Here is a 25745-nt window from a genome sequence, read left to right as displayed (position 1 = left end):
CCCAGAAAGAAAACGATGCATAGAGCAAAGTTTTGGGTTCATGATTGTTCCGTCCCCTTTATTCATGTTGCTCTGTGTTTATACCATAGAAAATGAGGACAATGGCAGTTCATGTGACAGATAGACCTTATTTCCCAAGGAAGCTAATTTCAGAGTGTTGTGCCACCCATAGAAACGGTCTCCTGCACAAAGCAACATTTTACTATGTCATTCCCCACCAAAGAAAAGCTAATCCATATTCTTGACATTTGGGACAGAAACTTCCTAAGGCAAGAACAGCATTTTCTTTTCTCCAGAAAAAGAGTTCCAACCTGTGATCCTCAGTATGCGACATTCAAACAGATTGTGGCAGATTATTAACATACAGGCCAGTGCTCTATACAGTTATAAATAGGAAAATCTGGAAACCAAAAAGAGTAACACGCTTTTTAATTGCACTGAGGCAGAGATTACCATAGGACAGCCTGGAAGGGAAATGGTGGAGACAGATTATTTCATGCTAAAAAAAAGAGAGGGAATTTACTTATGTGTAAGGAATCACACTGCTGTTCCTCAAAGAGGAACCCTGAACGATCCCACGTGTCTACAAAGGCAGTAGGTACAACACATGAGCTGCTGAAAGACAGAAATTGAGGTGAAGAGAGGAATCATCTGTGCTCAAGCACTGAAAGCAGAAATGCCAGAAGACCTCGGGGAGACAGTAGACAGCAGATTTAATATGTTTTTGCAATGTGATATGGCAGCAAAAATCATGCACTTAATTTAATTTGGGGTTGTAAAGGCAGAGACCTCTTCTCAGAGATACAGGCAATAGTCCCATTTTTTAATATAGTGGTGAGACCGCAGCTCGAAGACATGTTTAGCTCTGGACAACGCGGTGCAAGCTACATGTCAACAACTTGGAGGGAAATAAAACAAGAGGAACACAAAAAGATGGAAGGGATTACAGCATGTGTAGGTTGGCCAAATAACAACTGTGAAGAGCATCATGGGAATTGCAGGTGAGAACTTCAGGGGCAGAAGCACCAGGGAGCAAGAAGGAATGTTTAGGGTTGTCTGAGCGAGTATAAATGGGATAAATATAAAGTAAATTAAGTAAAGGAAACATTAATCTACAAGACTGCAAGACAGCATCCCACAGGAGCTCCCACCACCTGATTCACATCACACAAGACTATGGAAACAAGCACACAAGAAACCACTAAAGAAACCCTGACTGCAGGAAAGGATTGCATGAGGACAAGATGCCTTTGGGACCATTTAACTGCTCACAGACTGGGACATCTGCAGAGCAATAGGTCCCAGCCCAGTACGTGGAAATCTCCCTTCTCCACACCATTGCTGGAGGCACTTGTAGACCAAAATAACCATGTTGGTAACCATAGATGGAGTCTTGTATTGAGAAGGGCTGTGGGGGGGAAGGTCTATTGTCAGAATTTTTCCCTTTTATCACTATGACTTCCTTGAGATGTCACGGGCTCACCATCTGCAAGAAAACAGCAGTGATGTTTTAATAAACATTCATTTGGATTACACAGACCTTGGAGTAGATGTCTTGGGCAGCACTAACCTCTTCCAAGGTCTGTGGCAGATAGAGTTGTTAATTAGAATGAAAAAAAATCTTTCATATTCCATAGTTAGAGGGATGAAACCAAGACAGGATGTAAAAGATGTAACATAGGAAAGCTTGCACCCATAATACCTTTACATCACATTGTGCCATCATATTTTCTAGCCTGCCTGTTATACAGAAAAGGAGACCTGACAGTTTAATATGTTGCTTCAAAGCAAGGGCTGATACACCATGTCACTTCTAAGCCCAGATGTGCCACACACTCATGGCTGGGGGGAAGAAAAAACAGGGGAAAAAAAACCCCAAACAATTTTATAAATGTTCCGTAGAGAGTCTGAATGGCTTTTCTTTTAAATTTGGTCTGTATTTTTTAAACACCACCCTTTAGGGAGGCATGTGCAGTGATCATTATCAGTTCACCCATAACAAAGCACACAGAGGTATAGTCCCCCATAAGTGTTGACCTTAAATTGTCTTCCTCTACATAGAAATGTCATGAGCTTCATGAAGGAAACCTTTCTGCTTATTTATGTACATGAAAAACATGGCCTAACACACACAAATATACAGCAAATGTAAGTATACTAATATTTGATATAATCTTGTAAGGAATTACTGAAGCATATGCTAAAATTAATCCATCACCCCCCCCCAGCTTATCACAAACCTGTGTCTGCTTCATTTGCACTCTGCTTAATGGTCCATCTTTCTCAGGACAACATGTTACAAATCTCTGTAATTTCATGCTCTTACCTTGCAGACCATGCTTAAAGAAAAGGAAAAAAAGTAAAGAAAAAAGAAGCATTTTCTCCTTTCTTTCAAATGTAGTTCTTGTCTAAGTGCTTGGAAAGGCACTGTCAGCTCTGAAAATTCAAGATTAATCAAGCAATTAAGAATTGATATCTAATGACTTATCATGACTGGAAATGAGAGATGCTGCATTCATTTTAGCTCTGCAAGAACCCAAAATAGCTAACCTGATTTTTATGGACAGCAAGATCTTAAACCTTTTGGGGAGAACAGTTACAATTCCTTCTATTAAAGTGGTTCTTCAGAACCCCCACCTGCATTCTGCACCTTTCTTAGCAAAGGGCCAATCTGCACAGAGGGCCATGCTGGAAGAGCTGCATACTTCAGATTCACACCCTGCCTTTACCTGAATGAGTCTGAAAGTGTACAGAAATCCCAAGAGAGCCAAGATGAAGTTTTGCTTTCTCTCCCCCATGTGCCAGCACAGCATTGCATTTCACTGCCTGAATAAAAAACCCAACTGAGCAGGAATTAGATCACTTCAAAACTGTAGTTTCCTTTAAACATTAAAAAGAATGGCAAGCATTTCTATTCGCATTACTATCAGCATTATCACCTCACCTCACACCTCCTTCTCCAGCATCTAATTGTGATGGTAGGGACTTCCCTGCCTCCTTCCTTGGGAGTGGAGAGAGCCTTTGCAATTCAGCTGCAGTCATTTGGTTTCTTCTCCATAAGCTCAGGAACTTCAGCAATCAGAAAGACTTCATGGGTTGGATGAACAACAACTCAGCACATTCCCTCTGTAAACATTTATTTGGAGAATTACAGCATACATATTTGGACTTTTTATGGTAATTTGGATCTGATAAGCTTTCCTTATTGCAAAAATGATGGATGCCTCTGTAAAAGAGAGGAGTAACTTCTTCTGCAGCTTTACAACCTCAGCTAGGCAGATGCAGGTCTTATTGATACCTGCATGAGAAATCAAAAGTGAAAAGCATAGTGCAGCAGAACCCAGTGCTGGTGACTCAAGAAGAAACTTTACTTTTCCCTAAACTATAAGTAGCTCAGCAGGTCTTACTTACCCAGCTACTGGTTTCTTCCTGGACAACCTGATAGAATTAAGAACACAGAAACCTGAATTCTTTTCCAAACTTCGCCTCTGATGCTCTGTAGTCTTGGAAAAGTCATTTAAGCTCCCGACTCTCCATTTTTTCCATGCATGAACCTGAAATGACATACTGAGCCTTGTAAGAACTTCTGAAACCTTTGATTTTAATAGTACGTGTCAGTGCCAAAAGCACCATTACGGGCATTACAGCACTAATTCTCTCACAAGGGAGGGAAGCTCACTGTGTCACAGGTATTTTGGATACAATTATTACCCCTGGAAGTGCTCAGATATCATTGCACAAAATTGTAGGCAGATGAATCTTTCAGATGGGATAGAAACCAGAGGCCCTGACAGGTTATTAAAAGACATAACGTTTTGAAGAAGCCCATATGTTAGCTTTTTCATGTTCACCCTGTTCCAATTTGGATAATTACGTTCTAACTCTTTAAAGCAGGGTGGCTGACCTGCCTGGCCCTACCAGCTGTATATCCAAATCTTCATGTGGCCCAGAGTGATACAACACAACCCACATATTTCAGAAAGCTGAAGGAAAAGAGGAGCTCTAGGAGAGGTTCATCAGCTAGTGAGAAAGATTTCCTCCTGGAACGGGAGCCCTCCCCTCCTGCTGAAACAGTCCCTCCCTGAGAAGCAGCTTCTCTGTGTCACTTCCCACAGGAACCTGTCCGGTACTGTCAGGGCACCATCACACTTTGTCCCCAGGCAGCTGCACAGTGGCAGCTCTCTGATGCACAGATGCTGTGAACATTGAAGATTCACTGCTCACAACACATTCCAGCAGTTTACAGGCCTAGTTATTAATAGTGAAGAACCTAGTGACATACTAGTTACTAATTGTAATCTGCATTTCTACTTCATTATTAAGAAAGAAAAACATTTCATCCCTCACAATAAGTGGAGCCTGGCTTGTCCAAGAATCAAGGAAAAGAAGACACCGAAGGTTCACTTTCTTCTCTTGGAGATCACTGGTGCTCTGTTGAGCTGCTCCTTTTTTCTTCATAAACTCTCAATGATAATTCACTGTGTGTTGCACATCTTGACCACCACAGAAAGAGCAATATCTGAGCCTTCATCAGTTTCCTGACATAGGAAAGAAGAGAAGCAGCATATGGTGCAAAGAATTTTTTTTCACCATAGACACACATTTTCCCAAACCCAAGATAAGATTCTTCCAAATGGTGAAAGAAAGTGGTGGCAATTCCAAGCAGCCCCCAACATCTGGCTAATTTTGGATTTCAGATGCCACTCTGACCCAGAGATGGTGTCAGCAGCCACTCTCCTGTCCCTTGCATGGGCAGTCCTGTGCCCAGACATTGGTATCTGATGAAGCAATTGCTCCAGACATCATGGATGCAAAAGAGGGCAGCCTGTCCTGTTCCCATCTCTTCACAGGTGCTGGTGGCACCTGGGCCAAGGTGCAGACCTTTAAGGAGTGTCAGAGTCACCAGCCCCAGGGGTAGCAGACAGTCCTGGCTGGGGATGTTCTGTGTGCCTGTAGCTGCCCACCCCCAGGGAGTCTGTGGTCTGAGGGTTACCAGGAAAGCTGGCGGGGGCATGTGGGCACGCAGGGGACAGGGAAGAGAGCAGAGAGGACCTAGGGCACCATCTGGTGGCTTCACTCACTGCCTTCCCTAAATCCTTGTCTCACGGGGTCATTATATGGCATGGCCAAGGGCTAAAAGAACACCAAGTCCTCCCAAGAGACAGCCCAGCTGGAAGAAGAGACCCCTGCCCTTGGCCCAGACTCACACACCTGCAGGGCACTCTGGGTAGGACAGCAGTGCAAACCAGAGCCTAGCAACCATTTTTCATGGGTGCTGCGCAGTCAAGTGCTTCCCTTGATAAAGAACCAGCCCTAGCTGGGTATTTAGAGATGATTTGCAGTAGAGACACCCCTGAGAAGGCTAAAGAAGAGAAGACAGAAGTGATGAAGGAGAACACTTTGGACACATGTTTCACTGGCATTATCTACCACAGTAAGGTCCTGTCTGCAGATAAAGGCAAAATATAGTTTGCACTGTTTTGTATGACAAACCAGTACCCATGCAAGAGCTTGTCCTCTGCAGAAAAAGATCAAATCAACAAACCTCTCAATTGCACCCTGGTTTTTGCCTTCTCAAATAAGAATTTGCTGTAAAGCATTATGAAGGAGTCCATTTAAAGGAAATAGATGACCTCAGTGTCACCAGCACCCTTTGTGGCAGTTCACTCTCAGGACCAAAGGCACATGTCTGGTGATGTGGGCAAAGGATCCTAGTCCAAACACAGCACCTCCTTTAGAAGAAGGCAAGCAGTGCACTTCCACCTCACAGGATGCTTACTTTGGTAACAGGCCTCCACTTCCCTGAAATCCTGCCAATAGAAAAGGATAATTCAATCCCTGGGAATCAAATGTTATACCACTACCAGGGAGCCTGCTCTGTGCATAAGAGCACCATGCTGGGGGAAGCAAGTGAAGCTGAAGCCCTTAGAGACAGTTTTTAACAGGAATCCATTCTCAGCAAAATGTACAGGGTGAACACAATAAGCCAGTCACTGCTTCTCATATTTGTGAAGCTGGGGAAACTGATCCATCATTTCCTTTTTTTTTTTCCCAATTGCCTAACACTTAGAAATGAACACATTTCCTCTTGCTAGTAGCACTCATTTTTTGCACCTATCCTCATGGGCCACAGAGCCAGGTAAGACAAAAAGACCAAATGACAACAAAAAGATCAAGTGACTGCCTTTTCCCTGAACAAATCTCTGCTACAAAGTAGCTATACCAATATTATATAAATTATATTTCATAGTCTCTCCTACCTGTGCCTTCAGGCACTTCCTCATACCACCTTGGAAAACTCCATACCATTTAAAAACATCCCTGCTCTCACAGCCTTCTGCTTTATGCTTTTCTCTCTCACACAAGCTGTTGCTGCTGTGGCTGCCCATGGTGCATAATACTAAAGAAGTGATTTTAGGCTGGGGCTTCATAGCTTTAAACTTCCTTTTCCTCATGCAGCAGCCTTTTGCCTTCCTCAGGGCCAGCCCAAAAGCCATTGAAATCAACACAGCAACCCCCACCCTGATACTGGCACACAGCCCAAATCCTCACATTTGCCAGTGTTTCTTAGAAATTTTTCATTTTTCACTTAATTGATCAGAACCTGGTGTGATTCTTCCAGTACTTCAGCACTGACTGTTCTAGAATAGCATTTTCCATTCCAAATACTGTTCTTTCTCTCATGTTTTATTTTAAACAGCTTCAGCTTTTTAATATAGAATTGTTCAGGCATAAATGTAAGAAACATGCTACTTTAAAAGGTAACAGAAACACAAGACAAATCAACTCACTGCAAAGAGAGATCCTTGCCCAGAAATTTCCAGTAGCATCCAGTATTTTTAACGTTTATAAAATTTAAAAAACAAAACACAAAACCTAAGCATCATTATTTTGAAAGTTTTTACTTTTCATCTAATCCACCAGCATCTGCTGAATATTTTATTGCCATACTGCAACATATTTATAATTCATCTCATCATTTCTTCAAATTTGTTAAGGAAAGGAATTGTTATACCTGTACAATCCTCTGTAAATTCTTCTGTGAACACAAATATTTCCTGGTCGTATTAGTAAAATGTAAAACTTTTTACTTCAAAAATATTTATAATTGTTATGATCACTTAAGAAATTATAAATGGATCTAATAAGACGTGCTGTCCATTCATCGCCTTTTCTGAAATGAATTTCTCAGTGCTGGGAAGAGAAAAAACATTTTTCTGTGGTTAAAGAAAGTCCAAATTGCATGTTTGAAATGGTTTCTAATAAAAAGAGCAAAGCAATAAGCGGATTATCTCTTTAAACATGGCATAGGAAGGTTGGAGGCCCCGGAGACATTTTCCACAGCCTCTATCTCTGATACATAGCAACATTATCTTCAGCTAGAGAGGGTCCTATGACCCTGGAGCTCAATTTTAATTTGATCTTCTTCTTTAAAGAGGTTTCTACAATTCCTCTCAAGTTATGCTGCATATTCTTATTTTGGGTTGGCTTTGTTTGGTTATTTCGTTGTTGTTTTTAATATGAGATAAAACAGCCTCAGCTTTTTGATGTGCTGGTTTGATCATGTTATACAGCTATTTACTATAACATCTTCCCTATCAGAAGCAGAAGATGCATCAACACAAATGGTAGGCAAGTTCCAGCTGACAGGGGAGAAAGAACTTGGATAGCAAATTCACTTCTAAGGCCTCCTTCCTCCGGTCGTTCTAAGTTTCAGAACTGATCTCCCTGGCCAGTAATGTACGGTGGGGGCGTGTAAAGGAGCTTTGTACTCTACCCCAGCCAGCTGAAACAAAGGCAAACCGATTGGTTTTGGTGGGGCAGAGGTACCATGCCTGCTCCCACAGAGGCTCAAAATCCCAAGCGATGACAATGGCCACTGCCAAGAAGAAAAGGAAACCGGCGAGCTCCCCTCGGACTTCGGCAGGCTGGAGCCTGGCCCCAGACCCGCCCGGCTTAAGCAGCCCCAGCAAGAGAGTTTCCTCACGTTCCCACCTCCTTGTTCCTCTTTCTTGCTCTGGAATGGGCACTGAGACATAGACGTTGTCAGGAAGGGATATTTTCTCTGTGTTCCTTTTCTCCACCTTTATCTCCATCAATGCATCCGGTCCTCACCGTGTACTGCTGATATTGCTGAAGGGGAAGCATTTTCTTAGAGGCACTGATTTGAGTCGCCCCAGTAAGGTCGCAGCAGGCATCTGTGACTACTTGATGGGATTAGCAGATTATGAGAAAGCGTGTTTGCTGTGGGGCTCCTGAGAAAGGGAAATGCGCAGGTGGATGCTTGGATCTGATTAAACTATGCATGAAGTCCTGATGGCCATTTCGGCAAAGTCGCAAGCATAGGATCAGATGAGCGGCTGCAGGTCAGGATCGGAACATCAAGCCAGCAAATAGGGAAGTCTCTGGATTGTCCTGCCACTTGCAGAGAGGATCAACAGTTAAGTATTTCAGCCGGGGCAGGTGAGAGAAACCTTCACAGATTGCCCATTCCCAAGATAAGTGCTTGACAAAAGCAGCTTTTCTTTTGCATCAAACAGCTTTGCAGCAAAATAGCTTTGCTGCATCAATGCAGACTGAGCCCCGAGGGATTTCAACAGATACATTCTCTTGTTAATGAAGGGCAGTTTAGAAGGGGCAAGGGGTTCACAATTCCCTCGTGGTTGTGCTCTGAAGTCAGTGTGGATCTCTCCGTGTATCTGCATCTCATCAGGGATGTAAGAGAGTAGCTCTGCCATAGAGAAAGATGTCTGGTATCTTCCCTGTTAGATATTCTCATACAATGTATCAGAGGATTCTTCTAGAGTTTCTTGCTTCTTAGGTGTCTGCAGAATGATGAAAAGGAGAAAAATGAAATGGAGGAAAATTATTCAAAAGATGATTAATTAATTCTTAATAAGCAGACACTGACGTTTGTTCTGTTAGAAATGGCTATAAGTGATCTGCTGAAACAGAAGCCACTACAGTGAGAAATGCTGCTCCACCGGAGACGAACGTGACTAATCCAGCCCAAGGGATAAAGATGCCTCCTCCTTTACGAGTCACTCTTCCCCAAAAAAACTGTCAGACAGGGAGGGGAGGGAAAATTGGACTCCGTAAGAAAATAAATCACTTTGGATTCTGTGAAGGAGGAATTCCCTGACCTCCTCAATCCTGTTTCTTCAACAGTTGAGTCTATTCCTCACGACCGTTCCTTGTGTAGACAAGGCGCTGACAGACTGATATTTTAAGTGCTGTGTGGCACAGGCCTGCTGTAAGCAAGGTTACACAGCAAGCAGCTAAAATGCCACCGGCTGAACTGAGCCCTACCTACACTAGCATTTTCTCTGCTGCCACCACCAAAGGGAAACTACAGAAGTGCTGAGTGGAGGCACCTCCAAAGCGTGCAGGATTAACCCCTTGCTATCCAAACTGGCCACCAGTCCAGAGTGACAGCATGCAAATGCTCTCTTCCTGAGGCTTTCTGCCCTGCTTCCCTTTACAGCTCCCCCTCAATTGTGCAGGCTCCCACAGCAAGGGTTGGGCTGGACCCCCTGAAGCAGAGTGAGCCTCCAGACCAGCACAAGAACTGAGGACACTTGGAGTTGTCTGCTCTCAGTGTGAGAGTTCACCCCATCCCCTCTCTGCTTTTTTCTCCTCTCTTTCTCCCATCCCTGCTTTGCCTCTACCCCACCCTGGCCGAGGCTGCCAGTGCCAGACTCACTCACACACAGATTCTCCTCTGCTGTGTTTGTTGCTGCTGTGTTTTACAGACCCTCTGTCCCTCCAAGCAACAGCTGAATGGTGTGGGCCACACACAAGCAACTCAGCACAGCCTAGACAGCTCCCTGGTAGGGAATAACCCCACACATACTTCATCTTACCATCCAGACTGAATCATTTCAGAGGGAGCAGCTGGTAAAGGTATACAGAAGAATAAACAGGATCAGAAAGAGGGCCCTTATCCAAATAATTCAAAATGCAGCAAAACACAAATGCAGGGATGCTGTCCTTTCCAATGCATCATATAAGACAAGCCCATATGGAACAACCCATCCTTCTCCTCAATAACCAGGAGCCTGCCACTGCTTTTGCTACCACCACCATGGTGGTGTCACAGCAGTAACTGCAGGAGGCCAGTGGCCATGGGACCAGACCACACAACAAGGAGCTCTGACACAAAGGGGGCTGCTTGATTTTAGACCACCTTTTCTTAAAAGGTGGGAGGTGTGAAAATATCTTGGACACATGTCCTTCATGAAAGAGAGGGCTGGTACAACCAAGGAAACTCTCCCCAACAGAACATTAATGGGAGAGAGCAGCAGATGTTTTCCAGGAACATTTTCTAGCAATGGAAGAGAATATATATTTTTAAGCAGATAAGAGGTCTGGAGAAGAAAAGAAAAATTAGGTTCTGAGGATAAGAAGGAAATGTTCCCTGGAGTGCCTGATGCAAGTTTTGTCCATATGAAACAGCTGATGCCTGCCAAAGGGAGGGTAGAAGGCTGTGTGGGCCTCTGGTCTGCTTCATGTGGCCCCCACAACTGATTTACACCTGCATATTCCTAGTTGCCTCTATTTTCACTGTGAGTAAATTTAGTTCCTTGTCTCTCACTCATAATTCTCAGCCCAAGAAGAAGAAGAAGATCCAAGTCCAAAACATACCCACACTGCCTTTTCCTGAGCACTAGAGCTGACAGCAGACACTGTATAAGATGAGCCTCTGCTCAAACCATCTTGGCTTCTGCTACCATGAAATGGCTCTCAGGTGCTTAGTGCTGGTGAGAAGAAAGTTGTGGTTCAGGGTCTGCTGCTGGTGCACTGATTCCTTCAGCCCAGAGGATGTCTCAGCTGCCTAAATAATTTGGAAAGGGCAATAACAGGAGCAGCACCTGCCCAACTCCTCATGAATGCCTGTCTTGTTCAGAAGGAGCAGTGATGCCAAACCCCTCGGTGCCTTTCAGCGTACGTCATACAGCAAAGCATCTGCACAAAACTGTGAGTGCCAGAACTGGCAGAGCTGCAGGAGCCAGGGCTCTGCTGGAAGAGGGAACAGAGGCTACATGTGCAGCCCAGCTGGTGAGTGCATGTCACATCTCATTTTCCCCTTCTGGTGGGACTGCAGACACGTTTACTGCCTGCTAGGTCATGAGATTATGTGGGGTTTCTTCCCTGAGGTGCCCAGGGCATATGGGAACTTTCCAAGAACATGGCCCTGGCCCTTACCTTCCCTGGAGGATTCTTTCTGTGTGATGGGTTGTTTGTGTTGTTCTCGAGGCTAGAATAGACATCAACTTGCTGCACATCCAGGCTCTGCACAGAGAAAAGAGAAGAAAGTAGGTGTCAAATAAAATACTTTGGTTTAATATAACTAATTACCCACTGGGTTGCTCCCCATAGAATGCCTGACATTTTTTAGGGACCCCTGCCACCTCCAAAATTTTGAAGTTCCTGACCTTAACTTGGGCAAACAGAAAATCCTTTTCCTCTGAAATCCCTATAGTACAGCTGCATCATCTTCTTTTTTTCAGGCTTACAGAGACAGGCTTTGATGTTGCCTACCCTGTGTAAGGCAGTGGAGAAGAATGCCAATGCCCCTGCCTCCCTCTGCTCCAGAATAGTCCCAGCATGCAAAGTTAAGTTGTGCACCAGGGTGACCACAGGTAAGAGGCAGTGCTCTGCACCACCCAAGACTGTTTAGGTGCCTGACAACCACAAGTTCTTGTTCATGTTTATTCTGGAGACACAAAGGTGAGAAAATGGGAGAGGCTGGGGGTCCTGAAGTGAAGAAGCTGTTGAAAATGAATACAATTTGTGTTTATTGTTTGTTGTTTTTTTTTTTTTCCCAAGCCAGAAGTCTCCTTTCTTCTTTGAATGAGCAAAGAATAATAAAAAAATCCATATGCTCCCAGGCCCTCAAACATTACCATGGTCCCACTCAGCTACACAGAGAAACACACACACACCCTGCATGCATATGCACCCGTTGTCCCCCAGGTAATCGTGTCACAAGAGATGCATGTCAGTTTGAGTGATATTCCAGATCTGCCTGAAGGATCAAACATAACAATCATGAGGACTTTTCCATGTGTGTTTCAAGGATGACAGCAGGTTGCCAAGGTGGCTGTTTCTCCGGCAACAGGAAGATGGGAGGAGCTGCTGCTGCAAGAGGGGCAGATGGTATTAGTGGAGAGCGAGGCACCCTGTAATGCAGTGAGGAGGATGAGTAAACATGGAGGATTCTTTGGGGCCTGCCAATCACTTGAACCCTCATAATTTCACGTGGAGTTGCAAACACTCAGCATCTTTAAGGATCATGGCCAGCAGGACAGAGCTTTGAACAGGGCCAGAGGATACAGAAGCAGCACTGGGAAATGAGCCTTGGAATAAACAGGCACTTAGACATGAGCTGGCCACAGTGCATGGGGAACCACATGGCTCTCACATTCCCACTGCTACTCTGGAAACAGTCAAATTATTTCACCTGTCTGCTTCCTGCTCCCAAAAACCTGCTCTGCCTGCTCAGACATCCCCACCATCTGCACGTGCACACAGAAAATTTTATTTCCTCACTCTCATTTTCAATTCTCTTTGTGATGCTCACAGTGACGACCTCGTCTTGTGTGCTGAGCTTCCAGAAGCCTGGCTCCATGTCCCCTTGGCAGGACAGACAGCCTCTTTCTCTACTCCAGTCTGAAGCTATTTGCAAGCAAGGTTCAAGTGCCAGGAAAGATTCCGTTCCCTCACATGCCTTCTTCTCATGCAGGCTGTTAACAGTGCTGGTCCTTTTCCGGCCAGTTGGAGAGCTGGTGTCTCCAAGCACCATTTGCAAGTTAATTACTTTTACCTGGTCACTGATCACCTGCTACTGTCACAGTGAAGGCACACAGGCCACTCTCCTCCCTGCTGACAGATGCCTTCCTATCCCTGAACAGCCTCCTGTCTCCCTCACACCTGGAAAATTTCCTGTGCTCTGGAACCTGACTGCACCTGCACTGCAGGAGTTCTGTTTGCTGCTCAAAAAAAGCTTGTTTGAAGTGTAAAACAGATGAAGCAAGTCCCTCAGATTGTTATTTCCAAGCTGCTGGTTAACTGAGCAGCTAAGCTGGAAGTCAGAGGATATGCAGGTTTGGTTCTGGGCAGTGCAGTGAGGTAGAGCTACTCTACAGCTGCAGGAGGGCAGAGAGGTCAAGGAAGGCAGGATAGAGAGAACAGAGTGGGCTCCCAGCTGCCCCCTTATTACCAGGCTTTCTGCTATCTTGTATACTTTCCATTGCATACAGCCACCCTCAGGGACCACAAAATATATAGTGGCACCTAGAAGAGCCACTGGGGAAGGTATTTTCTCCCAGGAATGTTCAGCAGGACAACTTTGCAGAAGGTGTGTTAGGACCCTTCCCACACCAGGGATGAGCCTTGCTACCGTGTAAGATAGCACAGAGGGTTTAATGAGCTGTGCCAGCCAGTTCCAACAGCATCTGTTACTTTGATGTCCACTGCTGCCTCCTCTTGCTTCTGCTCCCAGCTTCAGACTTGCAAGGACACTGTGCTTCCCTGGCCTCACCTTCCTCCAGACTCCAGCCTCTTGCTTTCCCACACAGACAGCATGGCTAGCATGTGCTGGTCTCCTGTCCAGCCCCTGATCTCTGACCTCCTTCTTTATCTCATCACTGGGAGCTACTTTTCACTTGTCCTTCCTTTTTTTGCCTTGCCTTAGATTACCCTAATGCTGATCACATATTTTTTCCTTCCCCATGAATTAAGCACTGAGTTCAACCCCCACCAATAGATTTTCACAGCTCACCTATTTCAAACACAGTTTGCAGGGCTGAGTTTACACCATGCAGAGCCCCAATAAAATTTAGCTGTGGAGCACCAGTTATCATTTAAAGGAAATAAGATTTGTCAACTTTCTATTCCCTTCATCTGTTGTGAGGGCCCATCCAACGCAGATTTCCATCCCAGGGCTCTCACCCTCTCTCCTCCCCTGCCCATTATGCCTCGCAGGGCTGTGCTTGCTGCTCTCCACATCACAGCCCTGCTCTCAGCCTGTGCCTTGTCTGGAGTGGGAGTTGCTGCTTCAAGCCCTCCCACTGCAGCAGTTGCTCCACAACAGAGGAAACTCCCATGGGCAGACTCGTACCCCCCAGCATGCAGGAGATGGTCCCAGGCTGCTTGCAGCCCTGCCAAAGAAGGCCAAGCCACCTGCCCTGCACACCGGGCTGGCCACGAGCCCTGAACAGCTGGTGTGTGGTTAACAGGCTTCACAGCAAGGCTTCTTGGGCCAGCTCCATAGGGCTCCTGCAAGCACAGGGGCTCAGTCAGCTCCTGGGATTGCCTGTGCCTAAGGCTGGCTCTGCTGGCTTGCTATATTAGCCTTAGTGGAGCCTGAACAGAATAACATGATGAAACATGTAATTAAGATGGAGCTAAGGATGCATGACGAGGCCGACTGAGCGAGAAATGGATTTGATTTTTTTTTTGTCTCCTTGCAGAAATCATCCACTTCAGCAGGAAACTACCCATTCGGATTTTTATAAGCCTGAATTAAAAAGAAATTACTTGATACAAATGAAAAGGTTTATAACCTGCAACCTCCTTTACCCAAAGCATTGCTTTTTGCCCAGAATAAATATATCACATACAATACACAGTGCTCTCTTTTAAACTGCTACTCCAAAAATTAAAGGGCCACAAAAAGGTGCCCCCCCAACCCCACAGAGTGAGAATGAGAAGGGGCAGGCTCATCCTCTTGTAGGTGTCTGCCCCTGATCAGGTCTCCTGCCTCCCTGGCAGAGATTATCTCCTCTCTGTAGCACATTCTCCAGAGCTTTGCTTTGTTTAGTTTAAATGATTAATGCAGCAGAGCTCACAGGTTTTCCTTGGAGAGACTTTTCCAGCCCTTGTAGACCTCACAGACAGAAAGGTTTCCTAATATTCAGGCAACATCCTTCTCTACTCACTTTCATTTTATTCCTCCTCGCTGGTCCCACAGATCACAAGAAAAAAAACCTAACCCTTTCCTTCTTAGTGGAGCAGCCATCCCATAGGCGTAAAAGAAGAGAAAGGAATCCATATAAAATGGAGCTGGACAGGTTGTAAATGGGATCAGGAGTCACAGTTACTTGAGGTAGCTGAGGTCTAGGCCTGACATTTCAGGGGAGCTACTTCAATTCTACTACCTAGGACACTGTGGCTACAGGAGTGGGAGCAGTGGCTCAAGTGTGGCTCAAGGAGTGGGAGCAGTTTGGGAAATGGAAAAGGAGATCCTATACAATGAAAAGGGAAATGCTTAAAAAAAGAAACTCCCTTTACTTTCTCCTTGTCCATCTCCCCCTGCTAGCTAGTGTGTCTGCTCAGGACTGCAGTGGTCTGTGACACTGACACCAGTGAAGATGCCACAGCAGAGGCCCAAAACAGCTGAGGGTTGGTCAGGGCATAGCGTCTGTCCCTTTCCTGAGGCATCATTCTCCAGATGGGAAGGCCATGCCCTTGTGACACTCTGCAGTACAAAGTGGGGCTGAGAGTCCCTCTTCCTGACTTTTGGAGACCCTTCTACCTCTTCCACCAGGAACCCTCCCTGGCCCCACACTTGCTGCTCTGTGCTGCTCAGCAGGGCGTGGGGCAAAGCTCGGGCACTGGGGAGGCCATGCCTGGGACTGGGATGGAACACACCCAGTCCTGAGGGAAGCTAAGCAGGGCAAGGTCACCAAGACCAGGCTGGTATGAAGATATTGCTTACGTTTCACACCATGACACTGGCATTGTCTGTAGCATGGCAGGGAAAGGAAGGGTTGTACCGTGCTGTGGACAGAGGAGCTGAAGGGTGATTCTGGTACTCACGTCATAGACAGGAGGGGGTAGTGGTGGTGGGCTGGCTGAAGGGAGCTGTGTTTCCACCTTGTGTCTCAGGATATTTGGCTGGTTCCTTCTAGGGCACAACACCTGCTCAGGACAAGACACCAAATGACACATTTGGAGAAAATCACATGTCCCCAAAGCTAAAATGAATACCAATGTCATATCAAAGCCAGCTGTTTGCACACCTCCTGAATGCTTCCACAAGAAAGAGTGTTGGCAGTGTCTGTACAACATGTGCTGGTTACTTTCCTCACTAAGAGCAGAATCCAGTGACTTACACTGGACCAGTGGAAAGGAGAACTGGGCTCTGTGTGTACATATAAAGCACTTTCACCACCAAAACCTTACTGGCTGAAGGGTGTTAAGTACTGAGCAGCACAAAACAATGCTATAAGACAGGGAGTAAAGCAGGGCACTGGTCATAGTGCAGAGAGGAATTTCAGAGAAGCAAAATGAAATTACTTTTATCAGGATTTGGCAGGGAAGCTTTTCCTAATACAAAGAGTCTACAGAAGAGCACCAGACAATCATTAATGGTGATATCTAGTCAGTGATACATGGATGCACAAGTCCAGCATGGAGTTGAAAGAAGAAGGTACCCTCGTCTGAATATTTCTTGCATCACATGAGTTCTCCTTGAACCCATTCCGTGCACACACAGAGAAGGGTTAGCCCTGCTCAGCAAGCAAGAGAAGAGGCAGAAAAGGCAGAAGGCTTTGCTAAGTATCTCTGTTCTAATTCAGAAAGAAGTGGGATGATTATATTCACATCACATGAAAACGACAAACTGCTTTCCAGTCCATTAGTAACTAAGGAGGATGCTAAATAGCTTCTCTTAAAGATAAACATTTTTAAACCAGCAGGTCTGAGCAAGCTGTGGTGAGAAATATGGGCTGTGTTCTGCAGGAGGGCAAATGTAATGACTGCACAATCTCTTCAGACCCCAAGGAGAGGCTATAAGTCTGAGATTCACTGGCCCACCTCAAAACCCAGAGATGCCAATCGGTGAGTCGTGACAGTGCCTCCCCTCCTCATCCCCACAGAAACACTCCTGAGGCAAACAGAGATGGGGGCCTGTCTCCAGCTGACTCCCTTTGCCTCTCACACTCTGTCCCCCACATCAGACTGCCTGCAAGGTAAATCTCACGAGATAAGCTGGGCTGCCAACTGCTGCCGTGCTGTTTTCAGCCTCATGATCTCTGGCTGTGTGTGCTGAAACCTGATGCTCCTTGGAGTCGAAGGACTGGACATGCAGCACAGCCTCCACATAAAAGAGCATGCACAGAGTCTGCTGTTGGGGTGGCAGAGAGCAGCTTCAAGGAGTTTGGAGCATACTCTACCTAGAAACCAACAATCCCAAATTCCATTCCAGAAGATGTATGGGTATTTTCAGGCCTGCCTTGAGATCTCTGGAAGAATGCAGATGATGCTATTGGAACACCTGAGGGTGGCAGTACTAGAAGCAGTAGGTTTTCCCCAAACAACAGGGATTCCAATATTATTACTCCAGGGTCCATCTCATCCAGCTCTTCTAGCTCTGCTTTTGGCTTTTCTTCTCCCACTCTTCAAATCCTTTCTTCCCCACTCCTTTTGCTCTCAGCTTCCCAGATTCCACTTCCTTACCCAGCTGGTCCCAACCTGGGACACCAGTCTCCTCACCCAAGGGGCTCTGGCAATCCAGTCCTAAGACCCTCCTAGTGCTTCCTCACTCCATATTCCAGTCCCAATTTCCCCCCTGAGGCTCATTCTTCCAGCCTACAGAATCACTGCTAATGGAAGGTGTCCCTGGAGATTGTACAGTCCAATCCTCATCCCTTTTTTTTTTTGTTTTTCCCAGTTATTTGTAATTTTCATACAAGCTTCCTTGAGATCCTTGCCCTGACCTTTCCCTTTCACTCTGTCTCTTAATGTTTTCTCTGCCAAACAGCTGTCCAAGGCATTGGTCCCCATCCCCATCACTCCACAGAGTTTTTTTCCTATGGTGTCCGAGCTCAGGAATGCAGTTCCAGACTCCTTGAAAGAGTAACCTCCAATTTGAAAGAGGATTAGAAATAGGGAAAGTCCTGCCACAGGGTTGTAACAGATTTGCCTGGGTGCACAGGACATTACTTGTCTAACTGGCTCCTTCACAGGGGTTTTAGGCAACTGAACTGGTAAATTGACAAGAGCCATGACTGAGTATGCACAAACTGCAATTTTCCAAAATCCCATCACAAGGCTACATCTCCTGGAATATTCTCAGGGCCAGCACACTGCTAGTGTGCCCTCTTGCACTGTGTCAGTGCAACTGTGTGACTACAGCAGAGCATGCTGTAGTCAAAATGACTGCCAGAATTTTTTTAATGGGCAAATCACTTACTCATTTTGTCTTTACTGTAGTCTTTTTTTCTCAGAAAAACTTAAGAAAATAAACTGGATCAGACACCCAGCATGGGAAATTTCAGCATGGGGACTTTCTATTCAGCCAAGTTAGAAAAAAATGGAATTAATTCCTAGGATGCACCAGGTATTGCTTTTTATTTGGTTATTACTTGCCTTTCTTTTCCACAGAAGCAGAGCTGTTGCGGTGATGCTCAGTACAGCAAGAAGAACAGTAAGGGTAACGAGGATTTCCCACCCATAAGAGGTATTTATGTATCCTGTATCTGTAAGAAAGAAGGCAAAAAGGTTCACAATGTGAGTGCAAGCTGTAACCCTGCTGTATTTTTAACCCTGGAAAGAGCCTTGAGGAAACAAAAATACAGGAGTGCAGAATATAGTGGCAGAAATGCACACACCCTTCAAACATACTCTGACTGAACAGAGGGCAGGGTGCAGCTGCAGAATCACACAGAAGATGCAGGGTATAAGCAGCTCCACTTCACAGAGGGTGGTGATATAACTGTGAGAGACAAGAAATTTGGTAGACAGAGGCTGGCAAAGGTCTTTTTGTGCTAGGAGCAGAAAGACAGATGGTGGAATGCACATAGGCCACATGAACTGGGAGGACGGGTACTGCAGGTATCCTCTGACCAGGACAGCAAAGCTACTTCATCACAGCTCTTTGCATTTGGATTAACAAGTTCTTCATATCCAACACTCATTAATGCACATCCAGCCAGTCAGCAGAGTGCACTTCCTTATCACTTTTCACATTCCTCTTATGTTGCACCAAGCTTTCCACTGTGCTCACTAACAGACCAACCAACTCCCTGTACCAAATGGAAAAGAGGGAGGCATGTTGGTGAGGCCATAACCTGTTCATAAGTCCCTAAAACTGAGCATGCTGAATCTGTACATGTGGTAACAGCAAGCACCCTAATGAGTGACCTTATCAGCTGCCTCTGTCACACTGCTGAAGGACAAACCACACTGTCTCCTGAACACTGACACCTAAAAGCACTGTTTGATCCAGTGTTCAGGGTCCCTGGATAGATCAGGGTCCCTGGATAGATCCTGACTCCCCTCTGGCAGGGCAGATATAAATTACTGCCTCTTTATGTTCCCATCTATACATTGGGAAGAGCAGAACACCTGTGCCGAGTGCATTTCAACTCTGATGGCAATTTGTATTGGGCATAAAGCATTATTCATACCTGACTTCATAGCATGCATGGAAAGAGAAAAACAAGAGCAAAGATCAGGTTTCCATAGCCAGATACAGCTGATTTTTAACTTCCTGCCCTTACTTTCTGTTTTTTTACTTACCTCTAATATGGACAAACACTCCCTTTCCCACTTTTTGGATATCATTCCATTTGACCTTGCAGTAGTATGTGCCAGTAGAAGAGGTGTTTTCAAGTGTCATGATTCTGTAGTTGTAATGTAAGGCAGCAGTCTTATTCTCTTTCCCAGAAGGAATGGCTACATTTTCCTCCTTACTATAGATAGATGTCTTCTGATGCAGTGAATTAATCCAGTAATAGTCAATTGAAAATTTGGTGTATTTAGGCATGTAAGGGAAGATGACTTCACAGGGGATGGATATTCCTTCCTTGAGCAAGGCAACCTGGATTGGAGGTTTCTGCTGTACATCGACATCTCCTCCTGTAAAGGTAATAATTGTTAGCAGTCACCTAACCTCACTTTTAGTGAGGAGAGGGTGGCTGCCCCAAAGACAGGATCACTCTGAAAACAACCACACACCAGGAAGCATGCCCACAGCACGCAGTGCTGGCCCTTGTCAGAAGCTGAGTGATTCAGAGCATGTGCCCTGTGTGATCTGCCACATCTCTTGGGTAATTGCTGTCTGATCCATGATAGCCTGCTGCATTCACAGGCTTCCCCTTTTCTCTTGTGAGCTCCTCCACACAACAGCAGCACACAGAAAGACAGGAAATTAAGCAGGAAGTGAACTGATTTTGCAGTGGTGTATGAACATATTTACAGCAGGTGAATAGAAAGCAATTTTCCAAGATAAATGCTAGCTGGACATCTCCTGAAACTCCCAATGTATAAATGATGTTTGGGAATCTATGTGTGGCCCTGTGCTGGCTCTGTGACAGAGGTGTTGTACACAAGCAAGTGTTATCAGTGGGGCTGTGTATTTCTGAATAGACAGTGAGGAAGAATATTGCATATTCCATATAGGGGGCCACCATGAGAAATAAGCCACAGCTTAATCACTCCAAGCCTCTGCTGCTCTAAAACAGGAGCAAAGCACAAGGCTCAATGTTAGCTACAGGAACTATCTGCAGATGACTGCAGATCTTCAGTATTTATACATTACAGTATCTCAGGCAGAGATGAAACATGCCCTTCTTATGCTTCCTTCTAATACATCCAAGGCAGTTTAAAGTAATCTATCACTGTAACTCAGCAGACAATGTCAAAAGTTAAAAGAAAGGACAACGAATAAGATGGGGGAACACACCACAGTTCACTCCCTGTTTTGTTTAATAAAAAGGAAAAAAAAACCTAAGAGTGAGCCACAGGCTAGTAAGGAGACTGGGGTACAGGACTTCTTTGGTTCCCAGACAAAGGGTTCAATATCAGGCAGTCTCTGGATGTATTTATTTGTCAACTGATATAACACCACATATAAAGCAACTTAAGAGGAGGCTCTTTGAGAAAGGAAACTGGAAACTTACAAGTCTTCTCACAAAATGAAGGATTCTTTCAGAGACATGAAAAGAGAAGAGGGAAAAAAGGGTAGAGAGAGAAAGTAGGGGATGGGCAGGCTTTTCCATTTATGTTTTTGATGGGATTCCCTGGAGTTCTGCATCTATGAACAGGCTCATAACAAGGTATTAAAGCTGTCCCAGAGCACAGCCAGGCTTGCTTTTCTGCCACCAGGGACTAAGGCTGCATCACAACAGCAGTGTCACCTCAGCACAGCAGCAGCTGGCATTGGAAAAGGCAACTCAGCCTTAGCACTGCTGAATGCTGAGCACTGAGGATTCGTGGTGGGGGACAACAATGGAGAGAGGGCACAGCTACTGCCCAGAAAGGACTGCTGGGAAGTACCATGTGTTAAGGAAAATTCTCTGTACATCACACAGCCAGGTACAACAGCCTGACAGTAAGGAAGAGCTTAGGTTACAACACCAGAGAAAGGTTCTTGGCTGTAAAAGCAAGTGAGATACATACAGTAGTCCTCAGGGACATGCTCAGTCCTGTGTATACTAGCTACAATATTATGGAAAGGTGGTAATAAAAGCCTGCAGACACTGTGGGTGTGATAACCCAGCTGGCTTATTCTGGGCCATAGTTTTCAAAATTATTCATCATCCTTCTCATCTCTACATAGCAGAACACACATGAATATAGTTTCCATGTAAGACACAGCTAAGCACTACTGTAACAAAAGAGAGGAGAGATCCATCTTCTCATATTATCTCAGAAGCCACTAGGTTGAAAAGAACATAACGAGGAAAAAGCCAAACCATTTTATTTAGGTTATCTAACCCTTCTCCCATGTTCCCCCTTTCTTGAGGATTCACTCTCTTAGCTTTGAAATGCTTAAAAGACAGAAATAGCAGCAGCGTGCAAATTCCTAGAGGGGATCTCTGGAAATTAGCAAAAGATAGCAGCTGGAACTGCTCCAATAAGAAAAACATGAGAGTAAACAAAAGGAATTAAAAAGAAAAATAGCTGTTTACCTCCACAACGAAGCAACCAAAGAAACAGGAAGATGACTTTTAGATTTGGGATCATGACGGGTAGGTCAAAGGCTGTAAGAACGCAACCAGACACAAAGATCCAAAAGGCAGAGGAGGTGGGGGTTTGTCAGGTATTTTCATGCCAGGGCAGCTGGTTGATCCCCTCCTGCTTGTGAAGGGACAGGCGAGATGTACACACACCGCATTTGGCAAGCAGTTCCTGGCAGATGCAAGCTCTTCTGCTTTTTGGTCAGACTCCTCCCCACACCAGGGCTGACTTCTCTGTACTACAAGGATGGTGTCAGACCCACTAGCGGGTGTCCAAAGACTAGACCACAAGCACTGTAACACACAGAGCTTTGCTTCCTGATGACTGTAAAACATCGCATGCATTTACAACAAACTCTGTCACCTTCCACTAAGTGTGGGATCACCTGTTTTGCCTTCAACACAGAGAACGAGTACACACATGAGTAGTCAATAGAGAGAAAAAGCCTCTACTGTACCCCTGACTCCACAAAACAGCCCTCCAAAGCCGACTTCTCCACTAGGTCCCTTCAGAGGAAGGCACTCACATTCACAGAGTGAGAACAACCAGACGCAAATTTGTGCTGAACAGCTGGACCATTTCAGATCCACACCATGTTGGCCCTGACTCAGCTTCGCAATGCAGACAAGCTTTAAGTAATCTATTGTAGGCAAATCTAAGGAGAGCCCTTTGAAGGAGAAAAACCACGTTTTGTGGGAGGCTCCTGCCGCCTATACTCACGAAGAGTCTTTGATTTTCAATGAACGCTTGTTTTTAGCTAAGACATCTGCAATGCAACAGCTGAGCAGCATCTGACTCATAAAAACTCCTGAGGCTGAGAGGTCTTCACTTCTCTTTAGGCAGCTTCCGCCTTTCACACTTCTTGTGAGACAATTGCACTGTCCACAGGAAAGCACTTTGCTGCAATTTCAAGGGTGCCCATTCACATGGGGCGCTGTGCTGCAGACACTGGTGTGGGACGGTCATGTGGGGAAAGACCTACGGCAGCAGATGAGCCTGTAAGCTCCATGTATTCTAAAACATCAGCTGTTTTATGCCTCCAGACTTTATAGGAACGAGGTTTACTCCAAATAACTTTTGGTTTACAGCATTCTTCCTCCTGTTTAGCCTGGGACAGGTCCCCAGGAGGAAGGAGGGACATGTAGCTGCACAATGCCCAGGGATGGCTCCAGTACTTCTCCGAGAGCCCTGACAGATGGGGAGAGGAGAAGTGGCTTTGTGTGGCTCTGCTGCACAAAGTGGTGCAGCAGCTGCACTCCTCCAGGGAAGGTTTAGCTCAGATTAGCCAAAACCAACGCCTCTCCCCAAGACATGCTGATGTGAGCTGCACGGGGCTGGTCTCAGCTGGAAATCACTCCTCACAGGTCTTAATGCTGAGCAGCAAGGACAATGAAAAGCAGTAACAAGACACTTGGGGCCCACTTGGTATTTCAGATATGGAGGCACAGATCAGGCAGCAGTGGCTCTGGGGTCACAACAGTATTCAGAAGCCTTTCTCAGGCCTGCACAGCATCTCAAGGTGGTTGGGGCAGGGAGAGAGAAGGAAGAGGGGCTCACTACCTTCCAGTGGAAAAACTCCACTGAATAGTGAGGGCTTCCTCGGCACTTATATCACGCTCATCCCCATGGTAGCACGCAGCTTTGTAATTTCCAATATTGATGTATTTCTAGAGGACAGAACATGCTGCTCCTGCCAGTGATGTGTTTTAACTGTTATCAGCATTTATCTGCTTCAGGAATTCAGGTGATAGGTGGATTAAGAGCGGTAGGTTTGTAGGGCTGCTAGGTCAACATCATCCTTCCATCCTTTCTGTTCTCTTCCTATAAACAATCCTGTTGCCACTCGAAATGCCAAGTCCTAGAAATATCGCTGTCTGGAATTTAAAAAAAAAATTCTAGCATTTCAAAAGAGATCACACATAAGACTCAGCTGTGGGATTAAAGGCACAGCCAGGCCAGAAATACATTCACTGCTGGGATTTGCTATGGTAGAGCTCACTGAAAAGAAATGGCTTTGAAACGACTACCCAGCAGCTATTAACTGCGAGACAGGATGACATTCTGTTCCTTAGAGCCTAAAGGGAGCCTGAATCTTTGAATGTTAAATTCTAATTCAATTTGGTCTGGGGATTCTGAACTGAGTTTTAGCCCTGGAGACATAAATGGGAGGAAGATGAGGAAAAGCTGGGGAGTTGCTATTACCAGCCAGTAGCAGGACTGAACTGATCTCCCCAAAACTTACGTGGAACTAAACCAGGATACCTGTGCCAAAGGAAATAAATTAAAAAGCACCAAAGAAACGGGTCACTGTATGACCTTCACTCATGTATTATACAGTAGGTTGGTGCATGTGAGCCAGTCTCTACAGCATGATGAGGAGAGAACAGCCTGGCCAGCTGTAAACCCACCACAGCACTGACTGGCTACGACCTGTATGGCTTGGTCCTTCCCTTGATGCAGCAAATGCTGACACTTCCTGAAATTAAATACAGGATTGGGGTAGATTCAAGCCTGTTTCTGCCTGTAGCTGAAAAGTGGATATTAATTTCACTGAAGCACTTTAAAAAGCTCACAATAGTGGCCAGCATTCCCAAGCGTGAGGAAAAGCACATTGTTCCTGCATGCATGAACAACAAGTTTGGGCAAGTGCTGCACCTACCAGAAGTGCCTGTTCACAGCTGTGTCCAATGTACACCCACAACTCCAGTCACACACACGAGCCCACACATGCCCCCACAGCCAACTCCAGGGAAAGCATTAATTCAAACAAAAAGGCTGCTGCTAGCCAAGGCAAAAGCAATGCTGCAGAGACCACAACAAAGCCTCTTTATTGCTGAAGCGTTTAACACCACAACCATCCAAAAGAGAAACACCGCCTGGCACACAGAAAAGCTGCAGCAGCTCAGCGAGCCTGATTGCACAGAGCGCTTCAGAGCATTCCCCAGCACGGCAGCTCCGGGTTTGCTGCCTTGTCAGAGACCAGCTCAAACCCCCATCGCTGGAAAGGCAGCCAGTGGCAACATGTGCACCTCTGAGGATTCACAATCTCTTTGACTCATCTAACCCCAGACTCCAAGGCACAGAGTTTCCCTCTGTCTGGCAGCAGGAGTGATAGCAGAGCCAGCGTGAGCAGGACCGTACCCCTGCCAGCATTTTTACCACCGTTGTGTGTCGAGTGCCTCTCAGCAGGGCCGCATGATGCTGAGGTAAAAGCTGCCAATGCCCTCACGACATCTCTACCCACTGATGTGCTGCAGGGAAGAGAATGATCAGTGACTTGATGGGAAAACGGAAAATTAGAGGTGTTGACATCACCATGGGGAAGGGAGGGGACAGTTCTCTAATTCCCTTTCACCTGCAAAACAAGTCTGCCTTAGAAATCACCCACTCCTGCTTTTCCTCTGCTCACCTGCTGGAAAGATTCCCAGAGACTAAGTTACCACCACAGGCCTGACGCACTCTCAGGGCTGTGCCTCAGCCTCGCGGTGAATCCCACCCGCTCTCCTTCACTGGCTCCTTGTGTGGCAAGCTGCGGCCAGCGGGAATTCGCCTGCTGGGAGAGCTTTGCCTACTCAGGGTGACACCTTCCACAAGAACACCCACCTGGCCGGGCCTGGCGCTGACGCGCGCCCAGGGCGGAGCGGGCCACATTAGGTCCACCTGATCCAGGGGGTTAAACCTTCCCCCGGGCAGCCCCCCGCCGCCTGCGGGAGGCAGAGCCTCGCACACCGAGCCCGGTCGGGCCGTGCCGCGGTGGCGGGGCGGGCAGGGACGGG

The 25745-nt window shown here is 45.9% G+C and overlaps 1 protein-coding gene across 5 annotated transcripts; it reads right to left on the bottom strand.

Annotated features, from left to right (window-relative positions):
- Window positions 1-52: 52 nt before the first annotated feature.
- NFAM1 (NFAT activating protein with ITAM motif 1) lies at window positions 53-25745 on the bottom strand. Of its 5 annotated transcripts, XR_005629414.1 has the most exons (9): window positions 21921-23040; window positions 19528-19866; window positions 18376-18485; window positions 15823-15924; window positions 11206-11292; window positions 7016-8825; window positions 5212-5362; window positions 4348-4538; window positions 53-3554 (listed from the first exon to the last, which is right to left on the bottom strand). XR_005629414.1 is itself a non-coding variant. In XM_039725486.1 (6 exons), the coding sequence occupies exons 2-6, from the start codon at window positions 19772-19774 to the stop codon at window positions 8766-8768; spliced, it is 606 nt and encodes a 201-aa protein (XP_039581420.1). In that variant the 5' UTR covers window positions 19775-19866; window positions 25573-25745; the 3' UTR covers window positions 6890-8765. The 5 variants fall into 5 exon arrangements, 3 of the variants coding, with proteins under 3 accessions (XP_039581420.1, XP_039581421.1, XP_039581419.1); XR_005629413.1 differs by having other exon boundaries at window positions 53-4538; XM_039725486.1 differs by lacking the exons at window positions 53-3554; window positions 4348-4538; window positions 5212-5362; window positions 21921-23040 and adding an exon at window positions 25573-25745 and having other exon boundaries at window positions 6890-8825.

This window comes from Passer montanus, unplaced genomic scaffold (genome assembly GCF_014805655.1).
Source record: "Passer montanus isolate IOZ18808 unplaced genomic scaffold, ASM1480565v1 scaffold55, whole genome shotgun sequence".
Classification (NCBI taxonomy): Eukaryota; Metazoa; Chordata; class Aves; order Passeriformes; family Passeridae; genus Passer; species Passer montanus.
Note: the sequence above shows the minus strand (reverse complement) of the source record. Positions and strands in the feature narration are given on the sequence as shown.

What these genes read in the sequence shown, in the direction of transcription:
- NFAM1 (XM_039725485.1), bottom strand. Translation starts at nt 21,975, where the DNA reads ATGATCCCAAATCTAAAAGTCATCTTCCTGTTTCTTTGGTTGCTTCGT. An exon ending in TTGGTTGCTTCGTTGTGGAG is followed by an intron (nt 19,867 to 21,920) that starts GTAAACAGCTAT and finishes TTACCTTTACAG; the next exon opens with GAGGAGATGTCGATGTACAG. An exon ending in AGTGTTTGTCCATATTAGAG is followed by an intron (nt 18,486 to 19,527) that starts GTAAGTAAAAAA and finishes TCTTTCTTACAG; the next exon opens with ATACAGGATACATAAATACC.